The 10,349-nt window shown below is 37.4% G+C and overlaps 1 protein-coding gene across 6 annotated transcripts in view; it reads left to right on the plus strand.

Moving 5' to 3' along the window:
- Window positions 1–6,476, plus strand: part of SPICE1 (spindle and centriole associated protein 1) — a 66,895-nt gene extending 60,419 nt beyond the window's left edge. For all 6 annotated transcript variants that reach the window (XM_032348569.1, XM_032348580.1, XM_032348541.1 and 3 more), the window contains 4 exons: window positions 176–359; window positions 3,170–3,272; window positions 4,251–4,338; window positions 5,736–6,476. In XM_032348569.1, the coding sequence (XP_032204460.1) occupies window positions 176–359; window positions 3,170–3,272; window positions 4,251–4,338; window positions 5,736–5,789 (429 nt within the window). In that variant the 3' untranslated portion in view covers window positions 5,790–6,476. The remainder of the gene's footprint in view (window positions 1–175; window positions 360–3,169; window positions 3,273–4,250; window positions 4,339–5,735) is intronic.
- Window positions 6,477–10,349: the final 3,873 nt, after the last annotated feature.

The raw sequence follows: 10,349 nt of genomic DNA on the forward strand, positions 1-10,349 counted from the left end.
ATCTTTCAATTAAATGACTTTTATTCTTTGCCTACTATTCAAGTTTACATATAGTGAGGGCCGTGAATACTAACTAGCTGGTTCTTAGTGGAAGAGCTCAGTTTTACAAAAAGTTAAAATTGTTTGGATTGTTTTTAATGTGGAATTTGTGCCTTTTTTTTTTTTTTTTTTTAAGACCTTTCCAGCAACACAACCTCTAACATCAAGTAGCATGGAGGAGCGGATTGCAGAATTGAATCGGCAGAGTATGGAGGCTCGTGGAAAACTCTTGCAGTTAATAGAGCAGCAGAAACTTATTGGTCTGAATCTTTCCTCTCCACCAGTATCACCCATTCCATCACCTCTTGGAGCATGGACTGGTTGGTCACAAATTCATGATTTAAAAGCCAGACACATGAGAGTTTTTACTTTCTTGATTTTGCAAGTATATATTGAGCTGAAAGAAATCTCAAAGCATATATTTCAATGTCTTCAATTTCACATTGAAAGAAACAGACCTAAGTCTCAGAATAAGTGACAGAAATAAGACTAGAAGGCCACTCTCGTAGAAAGCTGTACCATGGTACCTGCAGTTAATCTTTGGTGTCTAAATTCTTAAGTTGCCTGATGTGTAAATGGGATTCATTATAGTGTATGATTCACTTAGGACCTATGCAGTGGCTAAGTATAAAACATTAGCATCAAAATGATAATTTAGAATTTAAACAAATTACAAGTTACAAGTTACAACAAATTACAAGTTATTTTATTAAAACCAATTAAAACATTTTTATTTGTAAATTAAACTTCCCATTCTGTTATTTTATTTAGGAGTGTGATAAACTAGAGAGGCTTCTGAATAATAGGCTAGTGACTGAAAAATTAGTTGTCATAATATTTACAAACAAAAAAGTATGGATGAAATGAAGTAGATCTTAAGTTGTTCTTTGGCAAAAATTGAATTACTAAGACACTCAAGGGATAGATCTGTATGAAGGCTATAGAGAGACTAATTTTGGCCCCGTATAAAAGAAGGTTCTAATTGTGAGGGATAGAAAATAATTATATCCTAAGTAGTATGTTCTCTGAGGTGTTGTAGAGGGATTCATCTGTCCGGAGGCTGGTTGAAGTAGGCTATCTTTAAGGTATCTGCCAATAAGACTTAAATTTTTTTTAATTCCAGTATAGTTAACATAGAGTGTTATATTAGTTTCAGGTGTACGATACAGTGATCCAACAATTCTGTACATTACTCAGTGATTACTTAGTGTGCTCTTAATTGCCTTTACCGGTTTTACCCATCCTCCCCACTCCACCTCCCTTATAAGACTTTTTCTCTCAGTTACAAATCATTTCTTTTTTGAAACTCCAGACCTAGAAAGCAGACTCTTGAAAATTACTGGAAAATGACAGATAATGCATTTCCCCAGGGTCTTTTCTCTTTGCTTATTCTAGCTTCTTTTTTTTTTTAAAGATTTTATTTATTCATTTGACACAGAGAGATCACAAGTAGGCAGAGAGGCAGGCAGAGAGAGAGAGAGGAGGAAGCAGGCTCCCCGCGGAGCAGAGAACCCGATGCGGGACTCGATCCTAGGACCCTGAGATCATGACCTGAGCCGAAGGCAGCGGCTTAACCCACTGAGCCACCCAGGCGCCCTATTCTAGCTTCTTCATAGTTGTTCTTCATAGTCATGAAGTGTAGAGGCAACTTCTGATTAAATCACTCGATATGTTTGAACATCTACTACCTGCCACCCTGCTCTGGGCCTTTGGAAAACTGCTTCAAACAGGACAAATCCCTGTCCAGCATTACGAGATAATGTCTTTGCGCTAAGTGCAATGAAGAAGAATAAGCCAAATTACTCTTAAGAATAATTTTGTAGTACATTAGACATCTTCTGTTTCAATTGTTCTTTAAGTTTAAAAGTACTTTGTTTCTATTATCTTAATTAGTTCTCAACACACCCTGAAAGTATACAGAGCTGGTCTTAAAGCTTTTTGATACATAAATAAACTGAGGGAAAAGAAGTGATTTGTCTGAAGTTCTACAGCAAATTGGTAAATTTGCAAACTGCATTCTTTTTTTTTTTTTTTTTAAAGATTTTATTTATTTATTTATTTGACAGAGAGAGAGAGATTACAAGTAGGCAGTGAGGCAGGCAGAGAGAGAGGGGGAAGCAGCTCCCAGCTGAGCAGAGAGCCCGATTCGGGGCTTGATCCCAGGATCCTGAGATCATGAGCTGAGTCAGAGACAGAGGCTTAACCCACTGAGCCACTCAGGTGCCCCTAAATGGAGTTCTTTTCATTCCAGTGGTTATATCTCCAAAATACTCTTTTTGGAGTATTCCTTTTTAAAAGTAAAATATTCCTTTTTAAAAGTAAAGATACTCCTTTTCAAAGATATTCCTTTTTAAAAGTAAAATTTTTGGTTTCATGGATACCTTTATGCACTGTGATGATAAAGATATAAATAATCATATGCCATGCAAAACCTCTTTTGTTTTCTAGGGTAATGGAGGAATATGTCGTACAATTAAATATGATTTCATTACCCAATAAAGCTGTTAAGTACTGATTCCTAGGAGCCTCTGTGAAACTGCCCAGGATAGACATTAAGTCTTTCATTAGTAGATAGTAAATATTTGTTAAGTGATAATCTACTTGTGAAATATTGAAAATGAATACAATTATACTTGCCATTGGCTATATGAGCTCTTCAGCCAACTTTCCCCTCCTAAGCCAATGCCTTCAGGAATCTAATAATGTAATAGATTTAGAGGATTTAAAGTTTTATTGAATGACTTCAGAAATTTTCCTTTTTCTTTTTAATTTTTTTGAAAATTTTAGATAAGTTCTTTGTGACAAAAATCTTAAGATTTTTAGGGCTAGCTCTTAATTTCTGTTTTTCACTTCCAGATCTGACATGATACCACTTGTCTGAAGATTCTGGCTTTCTATGAACTGGCATGCTACTGAATTGACACTAGTAACTAAAGTTTCTTGTCTCACAGTTCATTTTGAGAAACAAACAAACAAAAAATCCTTCAAAGGTGTCTGTGGGCCATTATGAAAATATAGAAAGAACCTCCAAATTTATAATGTGCAATTTGCAGTAAGATAGAAATCAAGTTAAATTTTTATTTTATTTTAATGAAAGATAATGAAACTAATATTTATTTTTATATTTTAGAAGGAGGAAAGAGGACAATTGAAGTATCTATTCCAGGAGCTGAAGCCCCAGAAAGCTCAAAATGTAGTACTGTCTCTCCTACCAGTGGGATAAATCCCAGAAGGTAGGGTTATAATGTGAACAGTTACTTTAAAAAATGAAAAAATGTGGTTTTTCATTCTATGTGTGAAAAAAGAAAGTGCATAGTATCTAACTTAGGTTCAGACAGACTCACTCGTGTAGAGAAAATAAAGCAATTAGAGAGAGGAATTTCTGGGGAAAAAGAAGAGGAGTGAGGAATAGGCCTTAAGTAGAACAGTGTGGGTTGGCTGTTGAGAACAAAAATAGGATAATAGCACATATATAGAGCACTTTATAGGTTATAAAATTAGGAGATAACCTCTGACAGACAGGGTGGGTAAAGTGACCAGTAGCATTTTTCTCCTTTATAATATACTGAAGCTCATTGAGCTACTTGAGTGTTTTGCTTAGATGGGTCACATGGTTGGTAAAAGGTGGCACTGAGGGTGGACCTGGCTCTTCTGTCTCCACTCTCTGTGTTTACCGCGACACTGCGCTGCTGTTCCAGGGCTCCTTACTCTTCCAGCCTTACCCTGCCCTTGCACATGCATCTTTCCCCTTTAATGTTCAGAATGTTACAGCATGATACTTGATGGTGGAAATTGTCCTTATATACTCGTCAAAACCCATAGAATGTATAACAAAAGGGTGAGCCCTGATGCAAGCCATGGATTTAATGAATACTGTTATCAATATTATCTCATCAGTTGTGATAAATGTAGTAACCTGATGCAAAGTGTTAATAATAGGGGAAACTGTGGGGGAAATGAGAGCTATATTGGAGCTTTCTGTACTTTACATTTGGTCCTTTTGTAAACCTAAAACTGCCCTAAAAATGGAAGTCTGTTAATTAAAAGCAAACAAACAAACAACTTAGGGTGGTTAAAATATGTTAGAAATAATTACCTCATTTAGACTTAACTCAGCCATTGCCAGTACTGAGATTTGTCAGTCTTATATAATTTTTGAAGGTTAATGATGATAAATCACACTCTCACTCTCTTTTATTTCTCATAAATAGATCTTCAGGGGCTACTAGTAATTCTTGTTCTCCATTAAATGCCACCTCAGGAAGTGGGCGATTCACACCTGTTAATCCAAGAACAAAGGTATGTGATAAAATGTAATTGTGAAATTTGTGTAGGGGTCAGGGAAGGTGGCTAATTTAGTGATTTCCATTTTTTTTTTTTTAAAGATTTTATTTATTTATTTGACAGAGAGAGACCAAGCAGGCAGAGAGGCAGGCAGAGAGAGAGAGAGGAGGAAGCAGGCTCCCTGCCAAGCAGAGGGCCTGATGTGGGGCTCCATCCCAGGACCCTGAGATCATGACCTGAGCCAAAGGCAGAGGCTTAACCCACTGAGCCACCCAGGCGCCCCTAGTGATTTCCATTCTTAATTGGTCTTGTTATCCTATAGGTGACATAAAATTCTGAGAAGAAAAGAATTCCTAATTCACCTTTACTAGAAAAAAACCATTAAGCCATACAGTTTCTTTTGTATTCTAGGGTAGCTAAGGAATAAGGTAAAATTCAATAGGATTTCAACATACACTGGAAATCACTGGTTTCAGACAAAGCATTCCAGTAATGCGACAGGACATACAGGCGTGCCTTGAAGTCCCTTGGTGCTTGCTTTGGCTGTGTGGGATTGGGATATTCTGGGCCCTGGGGTCACTTTTTTTGTCACTTTACCCTAGTGTGCTGTATTTGAGTGTGCCACTGGTTAGAGAAGTTGTGGTTAATCAGTCTCATACATATTCTTCACGTGTTCTGATTTGCTGTAGATTGGATTAAGTAGTGAGTGCTTCAGTAAATATTGAGTATTTATAAACCAGATTGTTATTCTCAAATATCCCAATTGTCTAGCACTACAAGATTTATTCTTTGCTGTTTCTTATATCCTAAAAAAGTTTTTTAAATAAAGATTTACTTATTTATTTAAAAGAGAGAGAGCACATGTGTGTGCACACATAAGAGAGGTAGAGGCAGAGGGAGAGGAGAGAGAACTTCAGGCAGATTCTCTGCTGAGTGTGGAGCCCAGCATGGGGCTCCATCCCAGAACCCTGAGATCATGACCTGAGCCAAAATCAAGACTCAGACCCTTAACCAACTGAGCCACCCAGGCGCCCCTAAAAAAGTTTTAAAGTAGACTGTTTTATATAATTTGCCCTTAATCTCTGGAATTTAGTAACAAATTTAATTCATTAAGATCAAATAACTTTGCTATTTTAAAAATTTGTACCTATAGTTTGTATAAAATACATTCATCTTTTATTTAAAACTTAGGTTTCCTCAATCAATCAGGGGATCTTTTGACCAGGGGAATCAGTTATTTGGGAGTGGCTCTGTTAGGAAATAAAAATTGCTAGTAGCAGTTTAATTTTCAGTATCCTGTGATGACATAGGATAACTTCAATTCTATGTACTTGGTCTAAATAATTATAAACCTTGACTGGGCTCATGTTTCTGATTACTTTCTAAATCCATCTTGCATCTTTGTTCAACAGACAGAAAAACAGAATGAAGAAGGCTGGTTTGCTCTTTCTACCCACGTGTCATAAGTGAAGTTCGTTGTATAGAATTTGTTTTCAGCAGTATATTCTTGAACTCCCACTCCCTTTCTTTCCCTGTTTCTGCATTCAGCTTTTCTTGTCCTTTTAGGTAAAACCTACAAAGATCTTGTAACTTAGTACTTACGGAACAAAGAATAAAGCAATTATTTAAATCTTGGATCTTTTCAAATAGATTTCCAACAACTAACTAATGTACAACCTTCTGTGAATTAAATTTTGATTATAGGGAAATTGAAGTTTTATATTCTCATAATTTCATAAGTATTATAAGGTTTTGCTGAGTAATGCATTTTTGCCTTTATCATCTTTATTCAGGTTTTCTTTTTTTGTCTAGTATATCTTAAGTGATGTATTTCTTTTATTTTTTCCTAAAGAGCTAAGTTGCTTTGTATATAACTTATAATAAAATGGCTCTGGGTGATTAAAGTCTGGCTTTCAGAAAAATTAAGCCTTCCCTTTGATTTCTTTTTGGGTATGAAGTTACTGTTGTCCATGGCTTTTTCTGTCAAGTGGAATGTACAGCTTTAAAAAGTAGGTGTGGGGCATTTATTCACATTTGTTTATGCAGCTAAGAGTGGATGTATATATTATAAAATTCTTGGATAGGCTTTGAATGTGAAAATGTCATCAATAATTGTAATGTACATCAAATAAATAATGATCATAGAGCTTGTGTCTAAATGCAGTGACATTGATTTATTGGTATATTTAGTGTTTGAAACAGAAATGAGTACAAAAGTTTGCTATCAACTTTCCCAGCCCTGAATCTACAACACATTCAAGATTGTTTTCTCCAAAGCACCTGTTTGGCTCTCAGACACTGCCTTTTATTTTAAACTTCCTTTAAAAATTACCTCTGTTCTTTCACTGTAGGATGGGAATTCTCAACCTGGTGTAGTGGGAGTAGGGCACGGGAAACACTTTGAAACTACTTGGGGAACTTTCTCAGACAATACTGTCCCTCCTGAGTTATTCGTATTCTTTGAAGTGTCAAATGCAACTTTCATTTGGGCCTCTTCATTGTGGTGGCAAAAATATAATTCTTCCCTGTGTATCATTGATGTTATTTACATGAAGTCATCTGTATTCATTTGCATTATTGCAGGTTCTTCCATCTGTAATGTACTTTTTAAAAACTTGGTGTTTAATAAATACTAGCCCTGCCCGGAATATAAAGCCATTTAATACCATTCCTAATATTGAAATGTCAAGTTTTCTTCTTGGTCTGTGAATGCATTGTTTTTTGTTTTTTGTTTTTTTAATTTTTGAAGTTTTTATTTAAATTCCAGTTAGTTAACATGCAATGTAGTATAAGTTTCAGGTGTATAATATAGTGATTCAACACTTCCATACATTACCTGGTGCTCATCACAAGTGCCCTCCCCAATCCCCATCACCCATTTCACCCATTCCCCCTACCCACCTCCCGCTGGTAACCATCAGTTTGTTCACTATAGTTAATGGTCTGTTTCTTGGTGTGCCTCTCTGTCTCTTTTTCTTTTTCCCCTTTGCTCATTTGTTTCTTAAATTACACATATAAGTGAGATCATAAGGTATTTGTCTTTCTCTGACCGACTGAGTTCTCTTAGCACACTGTTCTCTAGTTCTATCCACATTGTTGCAAATGGCAAGATTTCATGTGAATGTATTCTTTTTTTTTTATGTGAATATATTCTTTGGACTTAATTTCTCTTAATGTTCCTCAACTGGTTGGCTGTTTACTTTTTCCCCTTTTATTCCTTTGAACTTCAAAAGCCATGGATCTCGACTTTGGGAGCATGGAAAAAAGACCAAACCAGCTACCTGGGAAGTGAGCCGTTGGCATGACATTTATCTATCTGTCTGTCTATCTGTCCACCTGAGAGCCCATGTGTGAGAGCACAAGCAGGGGAAGCAGCACGCAGGGGGAGAAGCAGGCTCCCCAGTGAGCAGGGAGCTGGACACAGGACTCAGTCCCAGGACCGTGGGATCATTACCTGAGCTGAAGCCAGACACTTACCCAGCTGACCCACTTAGATATCCCTTGACATGACATTTTTTAAAAAGCTGCTTAAGGTGATTTAATGTGTAGCCAAAGTTGAGAACTAGTGCTCACTGGGAATCTGTAGAACTGACATTTAAGTATGCATTCCGCTAATAATTGTTTTAATTGATAAACTTTAAAAGTAGGTTAAAAAAAATTCCCAAGAATAATAGATAACAGGGAAAAGAGCTTGCTCTCTTGGGCTTTCTAAAGCAGTGCTTCTCAGCTTTGGTTGCCATTAGGGTCATATAGGGACCTTCTAAAATTCCCAATGGCCAAGTCTCACTCCAGACTAGTTAACTTAGACCTCGGAGTAGGACAGAAACAACATTTTAAGAAACCTCCTCAGATGATTCCAGTGTATAGCCAAGCTTGGGAAACATTATGAAGATATTTATTACCCCCAAATCATAAATTGGTGCATATTTGGTTTTAAGTAACACTACTTTGGGCCCTCTATCAGCTCTCAGAGCTGGCTGCACCAGTGGGTTTCAAAGTATGGCCCTGACCAACAGTGTCAAGATCACCGGGGTACTTGTTAGAAGTGAAAATTCATGGGCCATGCCCTAGACCCATTGATCAGTCTGTTTTAATAGGCCCCTCATGTGATTCTGATGCATGCTTCAGTTTGGAAACCATTGGTCTTAGCATCGCAGAGGGGTGAACTCTGCTATATTTGATGATGTACTACATTTGTATTCACTTTTCTAGTCCAAACTCAGATCACTTCTATTTCTTGTGTTAGGACTCAAGTTTTTGGCTAACATAGGACTTCTCCAAAATGCCCCAGGGGTGCCTGGGTGGCTCAGTCCATTCTGCTTTGGCTCAGGTCATGATCCCATGGTCCTGAGATGAAGGCCCAGGCTTCCTGCTCAGCAGGAGCCTGCTTCTCCCTGTCCCTTTGCCCCACTCTGCTTGTACGCACACTCTCTCTCAAGTAAATAAAATCTTAAAAAAAAAAATGCCCCAGAAAGCTGCTATACCACTTGCTAAACTTTAATAAGATTTGCAGTTTTCCATATTACAGCTTGGGAGAGAAACAAGATAATCAAATCCACAGTTAATGATACAATAATTCTATGCTGAATAGTGAGATCATTTTAAGTCAGCAGAATTTAATAATAATTCATAGTTTCGTAAGTGCCAAACGCTGTTTTAGCCACTTTTCATGATTTTAAGATACCTTTATGAGGTAGATACTATTACCTCCTTTTGCACATAAAGAAACTGAAGTACCAGGAGGGGTAAGTACCCTCTCAAAGTCACACAACTTAGGCGTGGGGGCCCTGGGATGGGACATAAGAAGTCTTTGTACAAAGCCTACACTATGCTGCCATCTTACAGTGACTATGGTATGCAAGTACAAAATCATAACAACAATAATAATTATAGCTATCTTTATTGAGCCATAAATATGGCTATCTCATTAAAATCTCCAGTAAAACTGAGTTAGACATGTTTGAATGCCACCCACCTCCCCTTTACAGATAAGAAATTTGAGCCCTGGAGATGAAGTAAGTAAATTGTCTAATGCCAGGGTGTATGAGGTAAAGCCAGGGCTTGAAGCTCTTTTTTTTTTTTTAGATAGTGAACACATAATCAGGGGAGAGGGTCCCAAGGGAGAGGGAGAGAGAGAATCTTAATCAGGCTCCATGTCAGCACAGAACCCAATGCAGGGCTCAATCCCACAACCCTGAGATCATGACTTGAGCCAAAATCAAGAGTCAGAAGCTAAACTGAGTCACCCAGGCAGCCCCCCTTTAAAAAAAAAAAAAAGATTTAAGAGAGAGGCAGGCAGAGACAGAGGGGGAAGCAGGCTCCCTGCTGAGCAGAGAGCCCACTGCAGGGCTCGATCCCAGGACCCTGAGATCATGACCCGAGCTGGAGGCAGAGGCTTAATCCATTGAGCCATCCAGGTGCCCTGGCACCCCTCTTTTTAAAATATAATTATTGGACTCCTCCTAACTTACAAGAAAGAGTTGATCCAGCACAGCGGCTAAGTCTGCAAGTATTGCCATCACAAAGCTTGGATGCAAATGCCAACTCTGCCACTTGGGCTGTGTCCCTGAGTACATTATCTCATTTTTCCATTTGAGAGTCAGACATGATATACCTTATAGGGTTGTGAGGAGTAAGAGAGGAGAGTATATGTAAATATGTTAAGGACAGGACCTGACTCATAACAAGCATTCCGTAATGATGATTGCCAGTTTTTTGGTGCATAAATAAATACACTATTTCCTTGTGTTTCTAGATTTTTAAAGATACTATGTAGTGAATTCTTTGTGGTTTTCTCAAATTAACATTGGACTCGGTGCTTTAAATTTAGAGATACTTCACCTGAAGATGTTTGGAGGTTGAAAGAAAACATGTTGAGAATATTATTTGAAAATGTAACTAACATGCTGTTTAAAAATAAGTTTATCCTACGTTTTCTGACTTTTCAGACACCCTGGATATACCATTTGATAATTAATAGTAAAGATAATCGTTTAAATCAGGAGACTTTAGAAGTCAAGAATACT

This window comes from Mustela erminea, chromosome 1 (genome assembly GCF_009829155.1).
Source record: "Mustela erminea isolate mMusErm1 chromosome 1, mMusErm1.Pri, whole genome shotgun sequence".
In the NCBI taxonomy this organism is placed as follows: Eukaryota; Metazoa; Chordata; class Mammalia; order Carnivora; family Mustelidae; genus Mustela; species Mustela erminea.